The sequence below is a fragment of the Labrus bergylta genome, chromosome 13 (assembly GCF_963930695.1).
Source record: "Labrus bergylta chromosome 13, fLabBer1.1, whole genome shotgun sequence".
Lineage (NCBI taxonomy): Eukaryota > Metazoa > Chordata > Actinopteri > Labriformes > Labridae > Labrus > Labrus bergylta.
Window position 1 is genome coordinate 23898688 of NC_089207.1, and position 25630 is coordinate 23924317.

A 25630-nucleotide genomic window follows, 5' to 3' on the forward strand; every position below is an offset into this window, starting at 1 on the left:
GTGTTATAGCATGAATTATAGATGGAAAGTGAATCAATAGCGTTCTGAATTACTGCCAGACAACCTGGGTGTGTTTGTGCGGGTTTGAGTTTGTGTTAGGTGTGTGTGAAAGCACTGTTGTTTGCATGATGTGGTGGCATGTTGACATAATTTGTTGTTTTACATTTTTTTATGCTGAAAGGAAAACAGAATATTCTTGTTTTCTGATGCTTCCACCACTCAGAGAAGTGTATTTTTGGGGATGGATTATGACCCTTCTCTTCCACTTTCACTTAAATTATGAAATAAATTGGCATCACCTTAAGAAACAGGTAATAGCTTTCTATCTGTGCATGAATGTGAGCGTGTGTGTTTGTGTTAGAGTTGACTTTCTGCTCCAATAAAACAGCCCAGCGTGATAAAATGCCGTTCTCCGAGCAGAGTGGAAAAAGACCTCTGCAGATTTACTATCCTATTACCACACGCACATACACAAACTCTCTTTCACACACTCTCCTCGAGGAGAAAAGTTGTAATGGCCCGCTGCCCCTCCAAGGACGGGTGAGCTGGAGAAGAGTGAGAGGAGTAATCACAGTTAAAGAGAGAGAAAGTGTGTGTGTGTGTGTGTGTGTGTGTGTGTGTGTGTGTGTGTGTGTGTGTGTCTGCAGGGAGGTGAATAGATGGACTGCAGGGGGACTGAAAGTAGTCTGGTGCTGGAAAAATGGATGGGGATGTGAACAGAGTGGAACATCCTGTCCCGTCTAACATCCTTCACACACACGCGCGCTCCTCGGCTCGTCGTGGGAATGTTAGTGTTGCTGAGCCATAGAGCTGACAGATGATTGAATCCAGAATACGGAGTGTGCTCCAGTACTCCAGAGAAGGCCATTTAGCTCCTTTAATTCCTAATTTCCTTCAAAGCTCACTTAACCTGGTGCTCCTTCACTTCCTCGTCCCACTATGCAAATATTGTCTTTGAAGTGAAACCTCAACAATTTAAAGTGGTAGAGTCGGACCTCTCTGAACTGGAAGGTCGGGGGCTCGATCCTGAAATCCTGCAGCTTCATGTCAGATGTGTGGCAAGACACTTAACCCCACAGCGGCGGCATGTGAATGTGTATGAATGGATTAGTTGATGGACTCTTTTCATAGCAGCCTCTGCACAACAGAGTGTGAATGGGTAGGTGTGACCTGCGGTGTAGAAGTGCTTTGAGTAGTCAGAAGACTTGAAAAGCTCTGTTCAAGCTCAAATCCATTTACCTTTTCCCATTTTTGTATTACAAGTTAAACATCTTACAACCATTATTCAGCATCACCATTATCTTTCTTAAACATGCAAGCTAACGAAATACACTACTAGTAAAGTTTACTTCTGTGGGTGTATTGTACTTTAGTTGGCTTTGGTTTCTTTTTGTGCATTCATTGAACAGATATGTAAACCTACAATTATTGTAATTAAGAAATTTCTAGCTTAATTTGTAAATTAGAATGCTTAACAGCATTCATTCACAAACATGGAGCCTGTCGCTGTTATTAAACTTATGAATACAGACTTGTCATGTCTTTGAATCAGGCACATTAGCATTTTGTAAGCAGTGTGAATTCACTAGGCGTGTGAGCTCCATTTTCAGTCTGAGATTTGAGTCTTAAAAATGTCCTCTGGGAAGGGATGGAGATCAGCAGCTGTAACAGCAAATCATCATCAGACGATGACTAGAAAGAGTACTGCAATGTTCTTTGATATCATCGCCTCAGATCTCTCAAACTGCATGGACATCTAGTTAAAAAGAAGCACAAGGTTTAGGATGAAGAGGTGCTTTGCAAAATAACCAGTTGGTCAAAGTTTGATTGAATCTCTATTAAAGTATCTTTGGTCTGCGCCCACTTACAATGACCCAGGCCAAGGAAACCTGTTGAGCTGAAGGCCCTTTCTCCATGTTGAGTCCTCTATGAGTGGCTTGGCCCAATACGCATTCATTTCGAGTTTATCCAGTGCACAGTTCAAGATAGCAGAGAAAGAGAAGCTCATGACATCACGCTCAGACTCGCCTCTGAAGCTTTTGTAATTCATTTTAATCCATCATTCAGCATTTACTTATGCTTACTTAGATTTAAGCATGTCCCGAGGTTACTTTTTAATCAGAGACAAATTATTATCCTCTTTTAGCAGTTGCTCTACCTGGCCCTTCCATTTTAGTTCATATTTGGGTGTTTATTCTTCACAGGTTGGATGCAGCTGCTGGCTAGGATTTGCCATGTTTTTGCAGTGTACAGTGAAGCAAACAAGTGTGTCTGCTTTGTGGTGCTACACAACTCCAGCTCTTAGCCTGTCATTAGGTTTGTCAGAAAGCCTCCAAAGCCCCTTGCTGTAGCGTCACTGAGGCTTCATCCATTAATATGTACGGTCTATGACACCACACGTTTCACCGGATATTTATATGTAGGGTACATGGGACTGTGTATGATCGAGTAACACCAATGTCTTCTTGATAAAGCAACATAATGCAGTTCTGGGTGAACTGCAATGGTTCTAATGGTTCTGAGACTGAAACATAGATACATAAACACGTCTGCATGCTCTATTATGTATGTACCACATATGTAAATAGTTTATTTACATATGCAGTTAATTGCAAAGACAAACAACCTCTTCACAACTGTTGCCTTATGAAAAGCATATTTATACTTTATATATATATATATATATATATATATATATTTTTTTTTTAAGTTGATATCAGCAATGCCCCATTTCGTTACCCTAACTAAGTCAAGTGCTTTTTAGTCCTCAGTGTATGCTGGAGGCTATTCCGTCAATACATTACAAAAAAAACAGGGTCCAAAATATATCAAGGCTTGACAGAACAGACAACAGTTAAAAAAAAGAATATCATATCATGTTTCCTCTGACAGTGCAGAAAATAGACGTGTGTTGGAAGTGTCACTATATTATCTCTAATGTGTGTGACATTACAGACTCGTATTCTGTCTTAAAGGTCCAATATGTAAGATATTTACAGAATTCAATTGTAAAATGACCTTCTTATATCATCAGACATTAAGGAAACATGCTATGTTGGAGTGCTGGCTTCTCTGACAACAGTTCAGCAGTCAGTCTGTCCTCCTGCTAAGTTTCGATTCCAGTGCAGAATAGTTTGTTTTTGTTTTGACCAGAGAAGAGGGGCGGTTTTAAGGCACCCACCCCCCACGACTCCCCTCGGTTTCCCAGACAAACAGCAAACCAACAGGTTTTGAAGAGATTATGCAGGTTTTTCTAATAGGCTCCACGACCAAAAAAGTTGTAAAGCTCGGATAGATATTGGAGATGCTTTTGAAAAAATGTCATTAGGTTTGTCAGAAAGCCTCCAAAGCCCCTTGCTGTAGCGTCACTGAGGCTTCATCCATTAATATGTACAGTCTATGACACCACACGTTTCACTGGATATTTATATGTAGGGTACATGGGACTGTGTATGATCGAGTAACACCAATGTCTTCTTGATAAAGCAACATAATGCAGTTCAGCCTTTATTGACCACATTTGAGTTGGATCATGACAACAGACTACAAGTTGTAAGTAGTATGGGGATTTTATCATTGAAATTGATCTTTATCCACAAATGTCGCCAACACACTCCACTCCAGCAAATTTTCAATAACGCTAAAACTTGTAAGGCATTTGCATCCCCCTGTCACGCTGTTAAACATCAGGTAACTTAGTCTTCTTCTGTTGAGCCTTAATATAGCCTTCCAACGTATAGGGCATAGGGTTAATTTAAAACTGTTTAGACATATTAAATATACAGTATTAGAAATAATCCCTCTTGTTGTCATATGTTGAACTTTGCTCAATATCAACTTGTCATCTTTGGACCTGTCAAATTAGCCCTCCAGTGGCATACAGTAATTGTCACAGAAGCCATGTATGACCTGTGATATGTGTAAAGTGGTGCAGGTTTCACACTCTTGATACAGTGTGTTTATCTGGTTCACTGCAGCAGCTTCATCCACTGTCAGATCTGTGTTTCCTTCCCCCTGAGGAGCAGTGATGAGGCAGCTGTAGAAGTCAGACGCTTGTTAGGGGCATCAAGCTCCACTGACTCCTTACCCCACTGGAGGCATCGAGCTCAGTCTGCCAATTGAAATCATCTCTATTCATTGTGTCAGAATCATTTGATAACCAACTTGTCCTTACTTTCTATAGTTAATCAAATGTTTGTTTGATTTTCTTTAAAAGCTCATTTGTTCTTCGATAACCAAACAAAGGATATGCTTTTTAAACCTAACAAGTTATGTGTATATATTCAAGCATATCATCTTTAGAAAAAAAAATGGAGGCTTTGAACTCTGAGAAAGAGTCTTTGCTGGAGGTGTGATGGGCTGCCATTCAACAAATTTTCTCTTATTAGTCACACCAGTGCCACACCACAAAACAATAAATCCTCAATCTCCTCCAATTTAGCCTTAACCCCATCAACAACCACCTTCATTTCACACTTCACGAGGTTTCTCTTATGGATTCACAGTGTTCACCATTAAGTGTAATTAATCACATATGTGTTCCTGTTTGTACAGCAGCTGTTTTTCAACTATGTGTTGTTACAGGAAATACATGTGCAGATGGTTAAGAAATTGGTTTCAGCAAAGCAGGTTTCTTTTTAATGCTTAAACTGTCGGTGCTCTCTTCCTAAATTCTGGTCCAGCCTCCTGCTCTTGCGACCTTAGAAATGTATGCTATGCGGTAGTTCATGCAGAAGTAGTACGCCCCAGCTGTAATCAGCTGACAGCCAGCTGATAGAATTATGACTTCTAATCACACACACGTACGCCAATCACAGCTCATTCTCAAATCAAGGCTGTCCATTTAAACACAACTTCCATCTCAATGATCTCTGCTATACACCGATGCTGCTGCTGTGAAAGCTTTGGCTCCACCACCCCAGCTGCCTCCTTTCTGCCTCAAGCCTTTGGTTCACCCTTGAAGGGGTTAAGCACTGCGCTCCCTGGAAAGCTGTGGCATGCTGGTCGGCTAACCCAGGCAGCATCCTTCAAGCAGAGCCTTCAACGCCAAGCGAAACCATTTTTTGCGATCAAATGATTATGATGATGGTGTTCCTGACCTCAGGCAGTGTGAGGTTCAGTGAATAGAGAAACCGCCAGAAAGCAACTTGTGTCAAGTGTTATGTGACATTTTCTAGTGTTTTGGTGGAGGTCAAGGAAATGAAAATGGTTTTGCATTCATGTTAGTTTTAATCGAGGGGCTTCCCCAAATGTGTCACCACTTTAGGATCACCAAAGTCTGCACACTTCATCCTCAGTTCAAACCTTGACACACTGACAAACCAACAGTTAGACTAAGTGAAGGGCTAGTGTGTGTCTGAAAATATCAGCTTGTTAGTTTGTTGCCAAATATCAGTGCAGCTACAATAGCCTTCGTTCTGTTTAAAAGCCTTCATTTGAAATATCTTGCCTTTGTGAGAATGCACTAGCACTTTCCAACAGCGATGTTTCCTAACCTGATTATAATAAACTGTAATAAGTCATTCCTTTGGTGGAGACTCTTTAACATTATTGTGGAGTTTCTTTCAAAGTAATATAAGGGAAATAAGTCCACACATAAAAGCTCAGGGGCCCACAGGGGACATGCAGCTACTACAAAAAAATCACAGCTCTCACGGGTAACATTATTAACTTTTCCCAAAGTGCAGCACAACACCAGCAATCGTCTCAGTCGGGGAGGTTGTTTCTACGTTAGATTAATGCCTTGGTGAGAAACGTTGCTGCTGTTTGTGCTCGTGCAGTCGACATGCCTTTCAACCATGATTATCTAAAAGAAGAAAAAAAAAACAGATAATGGTTCTGAGACTGAAACATAGATACATAAACACGTCTGCATGCTCTATTATGTATGTACCACATATGTAAATAGTTTTGGAGAGAACAGTTAATTGCAAAGACAAACAACCTCTTCACAACTGATGCCTTATGAAAAGCATATTTATACTTTATATATATATATATATATATATTTTTTTTTAAGTTGATATCAGCAATGCCCCATTTCGTTACCCTAACTAAGTCAAGTGCTTTTTAGTCCTCAGTGTATGCTGGAGGCTATTCCGTCAATAAATTACAAAGAAAACAGGGTCCAAAATATATCAAGGCTTGACAGAACAGACAACAGTTAAAAAAAAGAATATCATATCATGTTTCCTCTGACAGTGCAGAAAATAGACGTGTGTTGAAAGTGTCACTATATTATCTCTAATGTGTGTGATATTACAGACTCGTATTCTGTCTTAAAGGTCCAATATGTAAGATATTTACAGAATTCAATTGTAAAATGACCTTCTTATATCATCAGACATTAAGGAAACATGCTATGTTGGAGTGCTGGCTTCTCTGACAACAGTTCAGCAGTCAGTCTGTCCTCCTGCTAAGTTTCGATTCTAGTGCAGAATAGTTTGTTTTTTTCCCAGACAAACAGCAAACCAACAGGTTTTGAAGAGATTATGCAGGTTTTTCTAATAGGCTCCACGACCAAAAAAGTTGTAAAGCTCGGATAGATATTGGAGATGCTTTTGAAAAAATGGAGAGAGGTTAGAACGCACAAAGGTTTCAAGATCGATGCAGAGGTGGTTAAACACTGAAGCTTCAGTGTCCGCACCATATCGCAACCTGCATGCGCATCCACTCTCGGGAGGAGGGGGCGGGGGGAGACAGCTCTCTTTAATGTTCTAAATTTGGAGTGCAGTACCCATTTTAAATGCTAGGTGTCAGAGTTACGTATTGCTCCTTTAAGGCTGTGGGGGAATCTGCATACTTTTTGACTATTCATGCAGGGTTAATGTCTGTACAGCAGACAGCGGCTGAATATTTGTGGGAATGTATGGCCAAATGCAGATAACAAGGTTTAATAACATTGCTGTATACATCTGTAGCTATGTGTATTATGGATAATTGTTTCTTTAGTTTTATAAAAATTAAAGCTTTTGAATGCACAAACAACAGTTCTTTTTTTCCCCAATGAACTCTTCATATATTGCATTTCTGATTCATTTCCATAAATAACACAATGGTAGGAAGTAAAACGCATGCAGTCATTCTTTTATATTTCATGGAATAGTGGTTTACATAATGCATAACATGGAAAAGCTACTTCAAAGACAATACTAATACAGATACATATTTTAATGTTTCTAGTTCTTATTGTAGCCTTAGGTCATTATGCAAAGAGTAACACAGTGTTCCTATTAGGGTAAATGTTTTTCCTTTCTCTATTTGAGGTGTAATAGTTGAAACTAAATGAACCCAGCTTGGAGTATACTCAAAAACAAAAACATGCCAAGTTGGTCAAATTGAGCAGTAAATCAATAACAAATGACAACACATAATACCAAAATGAAGTTGACCAAAACCTTATTGTTCTTCTCTGATAGCACCTTATGCTAAAGAATAATTTAGCTCTTTTTGTTGTATATTGAGCTATTGGTATATTGAATGACTTATTCCTATTATAAAGGAACATTTTATTTTAGAAAGAAAAACAAGTTACAGTATGTTCCTGAATTATTCCAAACGTGGTATCTGTTTTGTTATCCTGGCTCAAACACAGATTATAATTGTTGAAAAAATAATAATAACAAACAGTCCATAAGGACCAAGTCATCGATCAGTCATACACTGTGAGTTTGTGTGTGTGTGTGTGTGTGTGTGAGAGAGAGAGAGAGAGAGAGAGAGAGAAAGGGCCTTGTTGAATGGACCATTCAGTCCCATGTTGGACAACTCACCTCCCTGTACCTCATGGCTGAGGCAGACACACAAATGTAAAAAACACAGACACACACACACACTGACAGATTTGAACAGATGGGAGTCTCAGCGGTGGTTGATGGAGGGACCAGTGTGTCACAAACATGTCCCCTGCCCTGGGGACACACACATACACACACACAATCCTTCTGTCCTTTAGAAAAGTCCACACACACTCATTTCTGCAACACAGGGATAAGAGAGCCTTTAGAATGTGTGTGTGTGTGTGCGTGCGTGCGTGTGTGTGTGTGTGTTTTGGGGTCTTTTATGCCTTTATTAAGTAGATAGAACAGTGGATTGAGTAGGAAATCAGGGATAGTCTGTTTGGGGCACGCATCCTTACCACAAGGCCAACGAGCGCCACATCTTGTGTAGGTTTTTTTCTGAATATTTTCACTTGACACTAACTGCACTGCACGAAACCTTTTCACACATGTTGGATGATCCAACCCAGTATTTATCTCTCTTCACATGCAATGACTGTTGTGGATAGATTTGTTTCTTTTCTCATTTTGGTGGGTTAGGTTAGGGTCAGTTATTTCCTGTTTCAGGGATGGATAAAAAAAGCTTCAGAAAAAGGTTAAATTCTCCTCCAGCCTCCTATAATATAAAATCTGTGTCTACATGAATCCTCGCCTTAGTTCAATCATTTATTTACTAGAGGAGTTTGTTTCCTATATTCACCATCATCCTGACAACATGACATCCTGGATTTAGTTTTAGGCTTTTTAAAATTCCTATTAATCTCATTTTCTGTTTAATCTGTAGGTGGAGCAGTCTCCATGGATTGTCATTTCAACTTTAATTAAAGCTGAAAACATATACAGGGATTTTCTTTTACCCTGCTCTTTAATGAATACAAACATTCGCGGATAAAGTGGCTAAAGAATGCATCATGAAAAAGAGAGCTGGAATACCTTATGTATTTGTCACCTGGTTTAAGCCGGAAATGCAATCACAAGTGCACATACTAATGCAGTTTCTAAAGGAGAATAAGATATATGCGCATTAGGTAATTGTAAATCTTGATCTTTTTAACATGTTTTAATTATTTTTGGACTTCTTATGCCTTTAATTGAGAGAGGGGACGCTGGATACAGCCAGACACAAGGGAGGGAGAGAGTACGGGGAATGACATGCAGGAAAGGAGAACGCGGATTCAAACCTTGGCCCTCGCTTGGAGAACTATGGCCTCCATACATGGGGCGCTCGCACTAACCACTAGGCTATACTGGCACCCCAAGGAGTCTTGATCTTTGCAACCATGTATGACCAGTATCTGATCATGTTTGATTTTAATATTCTCACTTCAGCTGTCAAAGAATGGTCAAAGAAGTGTTACCTGCTCCTCGCACTAGAGTGAATTTTACATTTTATGTGTGCAATTCAAACATGGTTCCAACAAGTCAGCTTGCATTAATGTAGTCAAGTTCATGTGGGAAAGGGGTGCCACAAGGACAGCGAGGAATGATGTTACAATGCCACAGTCACTCAAGTAGCTGTAAGAGTTAAATTAAAAGGGAAGGAGAAGGAAAGAGTGAACAAAAATTGAGATCATTAGAAGGGGATAGCTACTGCATTGCACATTTGTCATTCTAACAATGCTTAGAAGTCTAAAGAATGCCTTTTTGTACTGAATGTCAAGGTCTGAGTCTTATTTTCTTTATTTGAAGAGATGACACTCTGCTCTCTTCCCACTTTACTCATGTAGCAATTATTCTGATTGTTAACCTTGAGAACATTTTTCCATGTGCAAGTTGAAAACTGACAAAGTCTTCTTATTACCAAGTCACATGCAAATGAGAGAATGAAATGCTGTTTACATTGTGATTTAATTGGCTGTGATGGATTGTGTATTATCACAACATGTACTCACACACTGTTCCATCAGCTATCCAATGGAATAACTGCAACAATTCAAGGTCAAACAACATAATTGGCCAGGCGTTTAGATTCAGGTGGGAGCTTTTCACTTTTTAAAGAAGTGGGCCTCCTTCATGCAGCCTGACCCTCCTGCCCCGGGCTCGGTGAAGGGAGACGGTAGCCTGCCCCGAGTTTTAGCTAATGCCCCCTCTGCTCCGAACATCAAGCAGTAAACCCAGCGGTTTCATGATAAGGCCCTCCAGCAGCCTCCAGGAGGTCACCCCAGACTTTTGGCCCTGGGGGGCACAGAAACAAAGCTGGGAAAAAAAGAAGAGAGAGGGGAGACAGACAAGAAAGATGTCTAAAAGTGTTCTAAAATTGGAGAAAATCACAGGAGGGTGAGACAGGATAAGAGTCTGAGGGGGAGAAGGAAAGGAAAAGGTGGGAGCACAGATGAGACGGGAACAAAACTGAGCAAGGAGATTTTGTTGTGATTCTCCAAGCATTAACCATCGCTTGTTTTAACAGCATACTGACTGCATGTCGAGGAGGATGTATAAGATAACAGGAGATGTTGTTGTGAGCTAATTTAATCAGGCAGGATGAGAATGTTGATAATGAATGCATTAGATACATTTTCACAGACAACCTTCTTTGTTTTAAACTTAAATATCGTGCAGTGGAATATTGTGACGTATGCTGGCCTTACACCAATCCACATGACAAGGTAGACAGAAATTGCTACAGCCCTCAAAGTCCTCCGTTGCCCTGGTGTAATATTTTTTCTGTAGGTTCACCTACAGTATACAGAAACTGTTAATTCCTCTGGATAGGTAAGTTTGATCGTCTTCTTATGATGCAAAGGGGACACGTCAAAGAGGCATCCTTGCTTTCTCCAGAACTCCACCAGTTTATCCTACCTTTTGGTTTTTCTGCTCAAAGTTGCAGTTGTTGCAAGAGGAATCTAGTAGTAGTGTAACAGTTAGTGACCCTGTGAGCTTCCCAGACTTTGCAAAATCTTAGCCTGTGTCTAAAAGCTCTGTGAGTTGCTGACACATTATTTTTAGAGAGGAGAGGATGTCAGATGTAAGTCTTTTACAAGTCTTTAAACGTTTCATTTTAAATTCCTTTAGTGTACGGAAGGTATTAGAGCAGCAGGAATGTTTTTACTTTATTCTCATTTCATTGGAACCTTGTTTTTTTCCCCTCAGTTATCCAAAGTTGTTTTGTTGGCCAAACCTAACACCATATCTGTGGTGTCAACTCCTTCACTTTATTTGGCAAATAACCACCCTTTGTAGTACAAAAATGTAGCACTTACCTCACACACAGACAATGGTGCTTTTCACATACTGTATAGCTGCAATTACATTTCTTTAAGCAGTGTAGTTGTTGAAACAAATTAGTTTCCTATATATTAGTAAGAAACATTGATGGATGGAACTGCAGACCGTACAGTCACAAGTTTGAGTTTCAATGACTCTGGCCAGCTGCTACAGCTGCTGTATACTTTTCATTCTCTTCCACCCCTTCTCTAATCATTCAGTTCTATTTATTTTTCCATTGTGTTTTTCTTTTGTTTTCTTCCGTCACACTCTCGTCATATTTTTATCGACTATGGTACACAAACAGCTCAGAATGAGTGTGAACATCCAAGCAGAACGCTTCTGAATCCATTGGTTCAAAGACTTTTGTGTATTTTGGAGCAAGGATGTTGTTCAACTCTAAGTCTTAAAGTAAAAAAAGAAAAAGAAAAAGTTTGTTTTTTCTACAGTCTGTGCAAAGCCTTTCATTTCATGGCAATGCTCTGTGCAAAGTAAGGTAATGGTTTTCTGCGTTTGTTTTTTGAGGCATGACTTCACAGAGCTCTGACCTCAATCCCAAAACCTTTGGGATGAATTGGGACAAAGACTATGGGTTTAGCCTTGGCCCAACATCACTCACTTATGTGGTTGAGTGTGAGAAAATCCCTGAAGCCAGGTGACAAAATCTCATGAAAAGCTTTAAAAACAAAAAAAAGAGTTTTGACTGTAGAAGTAGTAGTAGTGCACTTATAGCTGTAACTACTAATGCATCCATTCTAATTTGTGTATCCATCATGAAGAAGAAGTAGAAGGAGGCTACATGCCCCCTGTGAAAATGACAGATTATTATGTATGTGTAATATGACAAATAATTTTCACAGAGTTATAGTGTGTGCATGTTTGATTGGACAGCCCAGCCTTTGAGCCATTGAAGACAGTTTGACTCCACTTGAGTTAATAATGTGATCGTGTTGGTCTAACTTGTTGGCTTGTATGTATGTTAATTGTTGTCACTCAAAGTACATAACCATCATAATCTGGACTGAAGGAAGACTAATTTTCATTAAGTCTAGTTGAAATGATGGTTTATTGATTATGTTTCTTAACAGATCCATTCATATGGCTGAGTGTAAGTGAAAAAACAAAATAATAATCTTTTGTGAGCCACTTACAAACCACTTTGTCAGATAACAAATATCCAACAAGCCTTTGCTTTTTCACCGGTGCATTTAAGATTTCTGATTGTTGTTCTAGACGTCTGATCTCATTTCTCCCATGAAAAACCTGTACGATCTGGGGCTCCGGTAGCGTAGTGGTTAGTGCATATAATCCATGTACAGAGATTATAGTCCTCTAAACAGGAGGCCCGTAGGTGTAAATCCGACCTGTGGCCCCTTTCCCATGTCCTTCCTCACTCTCTCTTTAGCCTACTTCTGACTCTGTCCACTGTTCTATTTCTAAATAAAGGCCAAACCCCCTGCAGATCTGAGAACAGACACGATGATGAAGCCATGGTTGCTCACATGTTGTATGCATTGTGTTAACACTTAAAAAAAGGACCCAAAAAAATGTGAGCTAGATATCAGAACTTTTCTATTGTGACGCATTTACATTTATAGATATTGTTTCCAGATAAAGTTAGCATTGTATAACCAAGGGTAACTGGGGTCAACATGACAAGTGTTAATGGGGAATATCTTCTAGGAGTTATATTAGACTTTGTCCACATACAGTTGGTCATGTGGTTTTTAATGATCAGAGTATTTTCAGGTGGTTATCACAGTAAGGGTAGAAATACTGGTCGATGATAAAGTATTAGAATTGGTCACAGCAATATTTATCTTAGTGTCATTCATTGGTATGTAAGTGTATGCGTCTGTGTGTGTTTCCTGATGTTGCGTCATCACTGATTTCCGTTCAGTCAGACAGTATAGCCCCAGGCTATTCTCTTCAATGATGTGTCTGGGGAGAATCAGTTTGTTCGATAGTGAAACAAACACTGTGTGACTTTGTGTGAGTGTTATTGTGAATACTTTCTGTGGGAAAAAGAAGATGTTTTTCTTTCGCTATTGTTACACACTGCTGTTTGTTTACCTGGCACTTCTTTAAGATAAACTTCTTCATATTACCTTCAGGATCATGTTCTGTATGTTGAGTGTGTGCTGAAAACTGCAGTGTTTGCTTGGGATTGTTTTGTGAAGAATGGGGATATTTGTCTAACTGGTTGTTTGGATATGTAGCAGTTTTGACACAATATTTTGGGTCTTTCTTTAGAAGAAAATATTACCTCCAATCTCACCACATTTGTTATAAATCTCCTCCTGTCATTTCATCTTGATGGATGCCATGCTCTCCTGAGTTACTGTTTCTGCTCTTGTCACCTAGCAATACATTTCCTGTGTATTTTACATTGACTTTACCTCTTGAAATCAGATATTATTTTTGAAACATTTTTAGAAACTTTTTTTAGAAAGCTTTCACTTGGAATTGGCTGAGTGGTAGAGTTGATTGCTCTAAAGCGTTAGTCTTACTACTGTTGGACAGTTTGGCACTTTCCGTTGCGGCCTCTACCATCAGTGTGTGAAGGTGGCCGGAATGGATGAATGTACATGAGTGTAAAAGTGCTTTGAGTGGTCAGCAGAAGACTATAAAAGCTAGTCCAAGTCCATTTACCATTTACACAGATAGACATACTGTAAGCAAAAGTCTCATTGAAGCCAGTCCTCATTTCAGACCTGAAATGACAACTGTCCCGTGCAAATTCCGGTCAGCTGTGGCTAGATAGCTTATTAAGTTACCATTAGCTCAATGAGTTGGTAAAAGAGGTTGTCTTGTCTCTAGCAAGGCTTTTCTACAGAGCAGCTGCATGATATAGACATTAATATGACTTTCTTGACTAAAGCTGGCAAAGAGTCCTGGCCTGATGGAGATGATATAAAGATAAATACAGCGTTATTGTATTAAAATCTTAAATTAGTTAGTCCTAGCTTCAAAAACAAATGTAGGCTCTTTCAACTTTCATACAAATCCGCTGGAAGTTTGGAAGATGCAAGCGCTAGCATTAGCTTAAACTCTGATAGCATCCAATATCTGCCACACATGGGTAGGGAAAGCTGGCAAAATAGGTGCTAACCATAAACATAGCCTTTTTAATACAACACCATAAACACCAAAGACCAGTGTTAGCTTGAAATCTGATATTCTGGCCTTTAAACTTGGAAGTACTCATAGGTTAATACTGTAGGTACTAAGCTAGTTAGCCTGTTGGTAATGTTAACTCAGACGAATACTTTGAATTCCTTTCTCTTTACTGCTGAGTTTGTTGTTTTTGAAAAAGCATGTGTACTCCTACAGTCCCTTCCACACTGCTGAGGTATAAGCACAAAGATTGACAGGTCAGCTCTACATTATAACGGTCTGTAGCCTAAGCTCTGTTTGGGGGATAAGAGAGGTTTTGTAAAAGGTCAGTGAAAATGGATTAATACCTTGTTGTTAAAAGGTCTTTAACATAAATTGAGTTCAATGCAACATTTTTATCAGTAGCTATGGAAATCTGTTTGTGAAGGGTAAATGTTTCACTGTGTGTCTATCCTTGACATGTGATAAGCAAGACCTGGCTTTGATGATATTCCAGGGAGTCGTGCATCACACCGCTCTGGCATTTTCAAAATTACTGTGTTTGGCCCAAGGTGGGAGCAGCAATTACCTAGCAAACATTTTAATAACCAGCCATATCTCACAGACTGCTGGGGGGGAATAAAATGAAACTTAGAGCACATATCCAACTATCCAAGCTCTACAAATTTGTCTCCAGGGCCAACAGTTTGCAACATATTGGATTTTATACTGTTTTGAGTTGCTTCAAAACCAGTTTGCCCTCTAGCCATTTTTTTTTATTTTTTGTGAATACAATTAAATTACTGAACACTGCAGGAGTCACTGCCTCATTTGAACCTTCCTTCAAAAATGGGGCACCACAAATGAAAAAATGAAAAGCCATGGAATTTATCATATTGTTACATAAGAGACTTGGAACTGGTTCATTCCACAAAAGCCACACTTCTAGCTCCTTAGGAAGAAAATAATGAACTGCAGCTCACTGTAAACTCAGGAAAGTGTCAACCAAGGTTTGCTTGGTGTAGATCATTTCAACACAGTGGAACTACTACTTGACAGCAATGCTTTTAATCCTCTTCAGTGGTTCCAAAATGCACTTAATGCGGCTCTATGCAAGATGCCTGTCACCTAACCTTTTATGTTAATGACTGCGTGGGGCTGTAATATAGAAGAACATCCTATTTCAGACTTAGACTTTTTTTTCTGGTGTATGGTAAGATAAATAGCAGGAAATGTTTTAATCTGCTCTGCTTTTAGGAAACAACAAGTTTAAAATGCAGAGCAAAATTCAGACTGTAATATTATTTGATGGCTCTGAATGTGTTGGCCTTTGTGGTTACTTCCACAAATACAGGTTAGGTTCTTAGTTTTTCATAGTTTTCCCTTCTCAGATCGTCTCTTTCAAGGATTTGAGTAGGCCTGGGGAGACACAAATATCGTGAATTTTAAAAGAAAAGACAAAAAGGAGAAATTAAAGATAATGAAATGGACAAATTGAGAAACTTTTTTGTTCTTCTTCTTTTTAATCTTTTCTTTTTTGTTGTTTTTAATCTTTTGATCCTTTGACATTGTTTTCATTTATCTGCTATATCCCTTACCCTTCGCTCCACACTCTCAGGAGGCTAGTACTAAGGACAGAGTGTAGTGATCCAGATTTATCAGATGGATTAAGATTCCCCAAAAATCTGTGTTCATTTCAGATTTCAATATGAAAATTACAAAAGGGTTACTTTAGAGCCTAGTGTTTATATTGTTTTGTGCCAAGTAGAGGCTGTAGTCCTTCAGTGGTCCAGGTTCAACTCTGACCCTCTGCACTTTGCCTCATGTCATCCCCACTCTCTTGTTTCTATCTGCCGTTCTTACCTCTGAATAAAGGCCTCAGAAAAAAGGTTGCTGCAGCACCGATTGAACATGACTGTTTTATTATATGTGTGTATGAATGTATTTTGTTGGTAAAATAAGTGTTTAAAAATATGTGCTTGTTTTTCAGAATATCCCAGCACTGCCTTGTGGTAAAGCCCTCTACTCCTATGAAGGAAAAGAACCAGGAGATCTCCAGTTTTCTAAAGGTGACATCATCATCCTGCGACGCAAAGTGGATGACAACTGGTACCACGGCGAGCTCAACGGCTGCCACGGTTTCTTGCCCGCCAGTTACATCCAGCTGCTGCGTCCCCTGAGCCAAACTCCACCTCAGGGAAAAGCGCTGTATGACTTTGAGGTCAAAGACAAAGACCAGGATAAAGACTGTTTGGCTTTCAGCAAGGTAACCAAGCACACAGAGACACAAGCTGAACACACACAAACTCACCTAAGGACACTATTCATGTCAGACAACAACTCTGGTGAAATAAAATATGGGTGAAGAGATTGGAGGGATGACTGTACTCGGGGTTTACAACAACATAAGCACAGAAGTCAAAGAGAACACTTTATCTGTGTTGTAAACACAGACTGGTTCTTTGTAGGACCACTAATAATTTATCGCCACTGACTCCACGCTTCAGACTGGTTCTCCAAATGTAAATCACAGCAACTTCAAACAGGAAAAGTACATGGTTTGCATACCCAAAAGAACAGTTTTCTACTTTTTCTCCTTCTAGTTTCTTCTGCTCCTTTTTTTTTTAAACACACCGCTGTTTACTGTTCTGGCTGTTACGATTGTTTAACCTTGCCTTAAGGAAAGTCACTTCTCGAAGCAGGGTGAGAAATTCTTCATACGTATAATACCTCTTCTCACTGTAAGAAAACATACATCTCTATCTTGGTGTAGTTTCATTATTATAATTGTGGTATACATTACATCGGCCTATATGCTGCACCGCTAGCTCAAATATGAGAAAAATATGTGATGTCAGATAACATTTTTCTTTTTTTGCGATAAAATCAAAGATTGTAGTTACTCACAAATCATTACTTGTGTTTGCCACATGTCCCCTTTGGATCCATCACAAAAGTAGTTTTTTTGTTATATTTCGCCAAAGTTTATCCTGAGGGTAGATGGTAGTAGGCTTGGGCTTCATTTGACTGCATGAAAATGGTTGGTGTGAGACCATGAACATCATACTCAGGTATCCTTCCATCCTGTGTGCATGCCGAGAGAGAAAGTTTTGTTTGTTTACATACAGTTTTTTTTTTTGATTTTCTTTTGATACATTCAAATTTTTGCAATGATTTTTTTTATCACAAATGCTCATATCCGATAACAATGAAATCGTGATTAAGTTCACAGCACAGGGTCCCTGCTGACCCTGTGTACTGAGCGTTTCTTGACATGCTGTACAAAAAACACACATTCCACTGACTCTGGTTGTTTGTTCAAGATTTCTCTGGTGGGAATTCTGATATCAAAGTAATAATAATGACTTTCCACTAAGTGCAAAGCGTTACCTTCATCTGGACTTCTTAAAGGATCCTCTTGTTTCCTAGTGAGAAAGACGCCAAGCAAGACCCCAAGGTGTTGTGTTTAATATTATTTAGTCCTGTCATGAAAAGTAAACGGAGTCCTGCAGGGTCGTGGGTGTTAAGTGTGGGCAGCATGTACTTCTGCTCTTTTTTAAACCAAGGCTATTGTTCATTAGTGAAGTGTCATGCTGCTTTCAGTGCCAGTGTTTCCCTCTCTTTGGAACTGTTAAAGGTGATCACATTTAGGATTAGAATTAATTATCCATGCTCTGACTGTTCTCAAGGCCCTGCCAGCCTGGGTCAGTCTTTGGTTTTTGGAAAGTTAATTCACAACAATCTGAATTTAGTTGGTATTCTATGGGCTGTTATGGATTGATGGATGACAGAGTTGTTGACATCTCCAAATCATCCCCTTGCGTCAAAGTGTCAGTAGAATTATGCTTTGAAGAGGGTGGAAATGGAGAGACATAAAGACAGACGTGAGTATCCAGGACGAGTTTTTTGTGTTAACAGTGATTTGTATTCCGTGTACTGCTCTGTTCTTCAAAGCTTATCATTTTGTTCCTGCTGCTACACAGACTCATTTGTACGACGACTGAACACTCGACACATTGTCTCACTCTGCACTCTGAGTGTTTCCGTAGAGAGAGAGATTATTAAATTATAGTACATTGTACCCTTCGCTGTAGGTGTTTGCCGCATAGTCATGGTCAAACACTAATACCATGTTCTACAGCCTGAATAACAGAAAGCGAAAAAACGTTTTTTTTTTTAGGGCTAAACTAATCAAAAGATTAAAGATTCCAGCTTACACAAAGCCATACACTCAGGCAGAGGCTCACGCCCCCTGTGGTGTGCTCTATGCGTGTTGTCATGCAGAACCAGTGTGTGTGATATTGTTTTCTCAGTGTGAGAGGTAATTACTCAGTATGACTAATACATAGTCATTTACCACCATTATCACTGCCGTCCCTAATGGTCTTACTAAGACCTTTGTGTTCTTGTGAGGAGCAGAAGAACAGAGGGAAAGTGCTTCTTAGTGAAATCTGTGGGTGTATGTAGTGAACAAGAACATATGATTACATGAGTGTTAGCTATATTACTGATGGTATAAACAATATGTCTTACTATATGATACATATACAATTATAAGTCTATGGAATTGTAGCTTCGTGCTGATCTATGTCTTGCTTGTAAGTTTAAACCTTACACACACTTCAGTTTTCAAACAGTTGGATTTCAACTTAAAGGAGCAATATGTAAGATATTTACTGAATCAAATCATACAATGATGTTACTATATCATCAGACATTAAGGGAACATGCTGTGTTGAAGTGCTGGCTTCTCTGACAACAACGCAGCAGATGTATGTCCTCCTTGATTCCGGTGTGGAATAGTTTGTTTTTGTTTTGATCAGAGAACGTAGGTGGCACTCCCCCCCCCCCCCCCCCCCAAGGCCCCTCAGTTTGCCACGGCCATCGAAAAAAAAAAACAGGTGTTGTAGAAATGAAAGCAGGCAAGCGAATTGGTTCTGATATAACTGAATAAGCTCCACATTCAGAAACGTAGTAAAACTGGGATAAATATTGGAGATGCTTTTGAGAAACAAAGGGAGGTAAGAACGCAGAAAGGATTCAATACAAACGCAGAGATGGTTAAACACTGAAGCGTCAGTTTCTGTGACATGGCAACCTGCCTGCACATCGACTTTAGGGAGGAGGGGGTGAGGAAAGACGGCTCTCTATTGTTTTGAGTTTGGACTGCAGTACCAAATGTTAATGCTATGTTTCAGATTAACATATTGGTCCTTTAACATAAACCAAATCTTCCATAAAGTAGTAATTTGTATTTATCCTAAAAAGTTGCATATAGATCCAAGCAGTCTTATTTCTCATTTGACTATATTTGAAAGCTCCAGCACTGTACACTGTTGCCAATAAACCTCTGAAATATCAGAAAGCATTCAATATATAATACATCACAGAAAGACGCTTCAATGGCTTGATCACTTCTTGTTCAGACTTACAATTATTCATCCTTCCCTTTATTTTTCAAAACCACACCAAATTGGATACATAGTGATGCACAAGCACTATTATCTGGACACACAAAGTGAACCGACAGTGTGCGCAGGTTTGTTTGTACGTGTGTCGTCTCACTCATTTCCTCTCTCTCTCCAGGATGAGGTCCTGACAGTAATCAGGCGAGTGGATGAAAACTGGGCAGAAGGCATGTTGGGAGACAAGATTGGCATCTTCCCCATTCTCTATGTGGAGGTAGACCAACAGACATCACACACAAACACGCACACACACACACAAAACACAAACACACACACACACACACACACACACACACACACACAAAACACTTTTAGATAGTTACAGAAATAGCTGATAAAACAACAGCAGTGTTGCAGCAGGACATGTGTATTACATCAAATCATTGATCATACTGTGACTGTTAATAGAGGAGGCGGGAGAAAACATTTCCTGTTTGACAAAAAACAACCTTGTCTAATGTTTTCTCGTCTTGGATGATAATCAGTCTTCTACTAAAATTTAGAAACACACAGCTGTAATCCATTGAAACTGAATTCATATTTGGTTAAAAAATAAATGTAAAAAAACATTTTTTGTGTCGATAAGCAGAAGTCAACTCTATTTTTCAGCCGCTACACTTTATTCAGATGACACTGGGACTTTGCAGCCTTCTTTTATAACCCTCTTATACCTTTTTATACCTGTGTTTTAAAGCTCCCAGACATTGGGGTGAAAGTATATACATGGATTACATATTGACATTGAATTGCTATCAAGTATCAGCAATATTGTTTCTTTATTATCCTCTATCAAACATGGTGAGGGAAATTAAATCTGCCCTAGAAATTCGACTTTCATTGGAAATACTGTTTGAAGCCTGCCTGGCTGTGGTGCAGATTTCTTTATGTGCCTCTGTGCAAAAGGATAAAACCCCAACACCCAAAACATTCTTCCTTGTGCAACTGAACAAAAACTATCATGCACAATTTGCTCTGGATCACATGTAATGCTATTTAACTGAGGTAAAAATCCATTGGAAGAAACATGAATGATGTTTCCTGCCTTAGTTCTTGCTGTTGTTAAGTCTTCTCTTTTCTCTCCCCATCACCAGCAATTTTTGCACTGATTCTCTAGTGGCCCCGTCCAGAACAAATGATGAAACCTTCAAAACTGATGGCAGGTTCAAACTGGGAAGTAGTGCGATATAAGAGTGTTTGTCAGGGCAATAAGACTCTTATCCGGTGTATTGTGTGTTCACAAAGTGTAGCATAGAGAAATCCATTAAGGTAGGGATTAGAGAGACAGAGATACTAATGGAATGACTCATCCCTCATGCTGCTTTTCGACATTATATTTCTTTTCATCTGCATGCATTGATACCTACATCCACACACATTTGAAATCACTGTTCTTCTTCAAAACACACTCTTACTTTCTTTGAGGTCGGACCCTTTGTGGGTTTGCACGAAATTAGCAGTTTGACCTCACTCCTCTCTTTAGTGTCCATGATTAAGGCTCAGATTGAAAAAGTCATGACACACACACACACACACACACACGCGCACACACACACACACACACACACACACACACACACACACACACACATACATACATACATACATACACAAAACACACACAAGACTTGTCTCTTACCCCTGCTGTGTCTGAGTGATGGAGAGCTCTAAATGATTAATGCATCTCAATCTAATGGGAACCCCTGTGTGTGTGTGTGTGTGTGTGTGTGTGTGTGTGTGTGTGTGTGTGGGTGTGTGTGTGTGTGTGTGTGGGTGTGTGGGTGTGTGTGTGTGTGTGTGTGTGTGTGGGTGTGTGTGTGTGTGTGTGTGTGTGTGGGTGTGTGTGTGTGTGTGTGTGTGTGTGGGTGTGTATGGGCTTAGTTGGAAGGCCCCAGCTGGACTACTATCTGAGTGTTCATACTGTATGTGTGTTTGTCACTGGATATTAATAACTTCTCATTGCTGCTGTGTCATAGCTCAGATGTGAATTCAGATTACTTGCTTTAATATTTGGTATCAGGATTGATTGACTGGGGATGAGGGGAAGATGATAGAAAATATAGTGTTGCTCGGGCCACATATTTTTGTCCAAACACAACTGGTGGTACTGAGCACGACACATACCCTTTGACTGGTTTAATTTTATTTCTATTTTTATTTTTGATTTATTTTGAATCAGACAGGACAGCTGAAGACAGACAGGAAATGCTGGGAGGAGAGAGTGGGGGATGACATGCAGCAAAGGGCCGAGGTCAGATTTGAACTGCCATGAACACTATAGCCTCTGTGCATGGGACGCACAACATAACCGCTAGGCTATCTGACGCCCCCAACCATTCTATTTGTTATGGTCAAATTTGACCCAAGATTAACCAAGTTGTCTTAAACCGGAGCACTGTGTTGGTTTTACTGTAATATGCCGTTGTCTCTCATATTTGAGTCTTAACCTTGATAATTGTCCTGTCTTTCTGATGAACTCAACTACCTCTGTAAACGTAAACTATACATATCCCAACCATTGTGGTTGATTTGGAGTTGTCATGGAGGAAGAGAATAGTGTCTACTGTGTTTGGCTTCAGCACTGTCGTCCTTTTGTCAATGTTTTTTTGGCAGCAATGCTAAAGTTTGCTGCTACTGCTGCTAGCTGGAATAGACAGAATGCCCAAAGATTTACGTCGTTCTGTATGACGTGATTCTGTGTTAATGCTATCCATTCTGCATAGTTTTCAGTCATCTTAAACTTCCCAAGTGACAAATTTGTTTAGTGTCCACCATCCTTATCACATGAGTATTCACCGCCTGAATTAGCCATGTGCTTTGTTACGTAGATAAACAAACCTCAGCACTGAGCAGGAAGTAGTGTAGCCACATAAAGAAAGTAGATAAATGTGTTTTTACACTACATGTCTGTCAAAATAACCATTGATACGTAGAAGACTATCCTAATAGGTAGTTGAAAGTGAAATGTTGACTGTGTATTGTTCAGCTTATGTGACTGAACCCAACCAGAAACCAGAACTCATTTATACATTTATGCTCGAACCCAGCCTGACCCATCGGGTTCCGACAGGCTCAGGTCAAAGGCCATTGAAACAGACAAATTAAGCCGTTTTCACATATGCACTCCGGATAATATCTAGACAATTACAGGAGGACTACTCTGGAGATTCTCACGACCTAGCCGTTCACATATGCTCCTCACGGCGGGGGACTTTACCTGTCATTACATAAGACGTAATGTAAAAAAAAACAGAGTCCGCTACACGACGTTATAATGAGAATATTTGCCTTTATATCAATGCTATGTGTAATCCAATGGAATGACAACATCCACAAAAGAGAGGAGAACAACATACTGAGGAACAGAAAACAGAATGTAGCTGTTTAATTACGTGCACGGAGATCGTAGTGGTCGCGTGCAGACACTTTCGACAGTCACTGTAGATAAACATCATTCTCTTCCTATTGGCTCAAGGTGAATTCTCTGGAGTATATGCTGCCGCGTTCAGACATCAGCTCACTTGGACTTTCTGCGGAAAAAATACTAGGGGTCTGGTCGGAGAAACTCCAGGTAAAGTCTGCACAAAAAATGTGGCTGTTTGCATTCACAAACAAAATCCATTTTTAGTTAAATTTGTGCAATCTGACTTTATTGCAAGACAACTCTGAAATGGTTTCCCTGCATTGGGACCCCTCTGAGAAAACTTTGGGTCACTATGGAATGCAAGTGGGTGGAGTGAAAGGCTGTTTTCTTTTTTTTACTGAGCGCATTTGTCACTATGAATGAATCCCTAATAACTTGTTAAAACAAACAAATCTTACAGACCAATTTAGTGGTCCAACTATTTCATATGGATACCTGTACAAAAATGGTGTTGTTTTTCTCTTGCCAAGCAAAAATGATTTTGATAAATTATTAAGAGAAATAATGCACATATTTACCAAACGTTTTGAAGTTTACAAAAGAAAGGAATTACACTTTAACACAAAAAGGGAATGCTCAAAATGTATTTTTATACAACTTCTGTACAGCAGTGAAGTGCAATCAAAACCAATAAATTAGTGCATTGTTTGTATTTATATAGCTGGGTTCAAGTAGTGTTGGTGTGCTTGTTGTGTTGATTTTCTTTGGTTTTATGACAATTTGTCTATCAGTATCTTGATGAATTGTGTTTTGTTGGGTTCACATGCACCTGGGATGGATACGAATGACCTCTGTTACTTTTTTTGTGGTGAGCAGGTTGGGTTGTTTGTAGCAGTTGAGGTGGATCGAAGGTTACCTTTGTGTGCAGATGTGAGGACATTTCATGCAAATAGGAGAGAGTTGTGGACAGCTTTATGATGGATTTTGGGTGCCACATTATGCCCTCTGTCTAGGACATCTTTCTTTCTACTCTCTGCTTCTCTTTAGTTATCTCACCGTCTCTGCAGCGGGAAGAAGTTTTCACACACCTCAGGTTAATGTGTGTGTGTGTATATGTGTGTGTGCATGAGCATGCATGTATCTTGCTGGCTTATCATTTTCGCAGTGCAGATGTCAGCTCATCAGCTCGTGTCTCACTATTACCTGGAGAGACCCCCACCCCTTGTCCAAAAGTAGAGTACAGTTAGCTCTACACATAATAGATGACCTTGGAGATTTCATTCAGCCAAAAGCACCAAGTGAAGAATTGTCTCTATCAACATCCTATCTCTTTCTCTCCCTCTAAATCTACACATGCACACACGCACTCACATTCCCTTATCTCCCTCACTGCAGCATGACCGGGCACTGTAGTAGTGGTGGAGACACAGACACAGGAGACATGGTGTAAGGATGTGTGTGTTTTGTGTGTGAGTGTGTGCATGGGAATAAAATTATGATTGGTTGCAATTTACTTTGTTGTGAGTCTGTTTCCTTGCTGACCTTATGCAGGTGTTCTTGTGTGTGTGTGTGTGTGTGTATGTGTTTGTGAGTTTTCTAGTCCGCCTCATGAGAGCAAACTGAGTTATATCCGTTGCATCAATCCATCATGCTTATTAGCATATGATTTGGCTTTGATTAGCATATCTATTAATATGGAAATGAAACATCACCAACACTGAGTCCAGACGGGTTTGCCCTGTACACTCTGTCTCTCTCTCTCTCTCTCTCACTCTCTCTCTCTCTCTCTCTCTCCATCTCACATACACACACAGACGCACACACAAACAAAAACACACGGAAAAAAATGCTGGTCTTTGTCTCCAGGGATTATTCAGGAGTTCTGAGGTTACATCAAGCAGACATGATTGCGATGTAAATGTGTAAGGGGCGGGGACATAAGTGTGTGTCTTGTTTCATTTTGACCTCTGTGTGTGTCTGTGTGTGTGTGCGTGTGTTTGTGTGTGTGTGTGTGCGCGTGTGTGTGTAGGTGTGCTCATGCCTCATATCTTAGACATCATGCCCTTACAGATCCTACAAATAATTTCCATTCCAGAACTTTACATTGATTACTCAAAGTCATGTACTGGAGGTGTAATGTTTGTTTCTACACTGCAGAGAAAAGTGCTGAGTACTATGCAGAGGAAATGTTACCTATATATAGATCTCCACTGATGCAGGTGTTGAACAAAATACTGTTACAAAGGAGAAATCTCTTTCCCACTTGTTTCTGTCAAGTAGAGTATATACATCACACACTGCAGAATTATATCACTTTGAAAAAGTTGAAAAGTCAACAACACATTTTTAATAAATGGTTGCCTCAACCATATGTCACTGGAGTCAAATGACAAACAATAAGGTTTTAACTATTCCTTTTAACAATTCATTTGAATGTGACAGCTTTAGTCTGTCGGAAAGTTTCACTGGGACAAATTTGAGCCACTTTACACAAACTATGCCTGAACTTTGACAGAGACTGAAATATGCAACATTGATGAACATGAGCACATTTAAGAAACATACGCCTTGAAACCAGCCATATAAATGCTGTTGATTGAGGCTGGTGAGGCGGAGGCAGTTACATTGAAAGCAGCAGGGAGATTGAAAAGCAGTGTGAGTGTTGGAGTATAGGCAGAATGAATGACCCATCCTGCTTGTGGTGACTTTATGGGTGGATGATTAGA

The 25630-nt window shown here is 39.7% G+C and overlaps 1 protein-coding gene across 3 annotated transcripts in view; it reads left to right on the forward strand.

Moving 5' to 3' along the window:
* Window positions 1-25630, forward strand: part of LOC109985386 (E3 ubiquitin-protein ligase SH3RF3) — a 106635-nt gene that overhangs the window by 51898 nt on the left and 29107 nt on the right. For 2 of the 3 annotated variants that reach the window (XM_065961817.1, XM_020635695.3), the window contains exons 2-3: window positions 16066-16341; window positions 19662-19757. In XM_065961817.1, coding sequence (XP_065817889.1) covers window positions 16066-16341; window positions 19662-19757 — 372 coding nt within the window. The remainder of the gene's footprint in view (window positions 1-16065; window positions 16342-19661; window positions 19758-25630) is intronic. The other variant, XM_065961816.1, reaches the window with a different exon arrangement.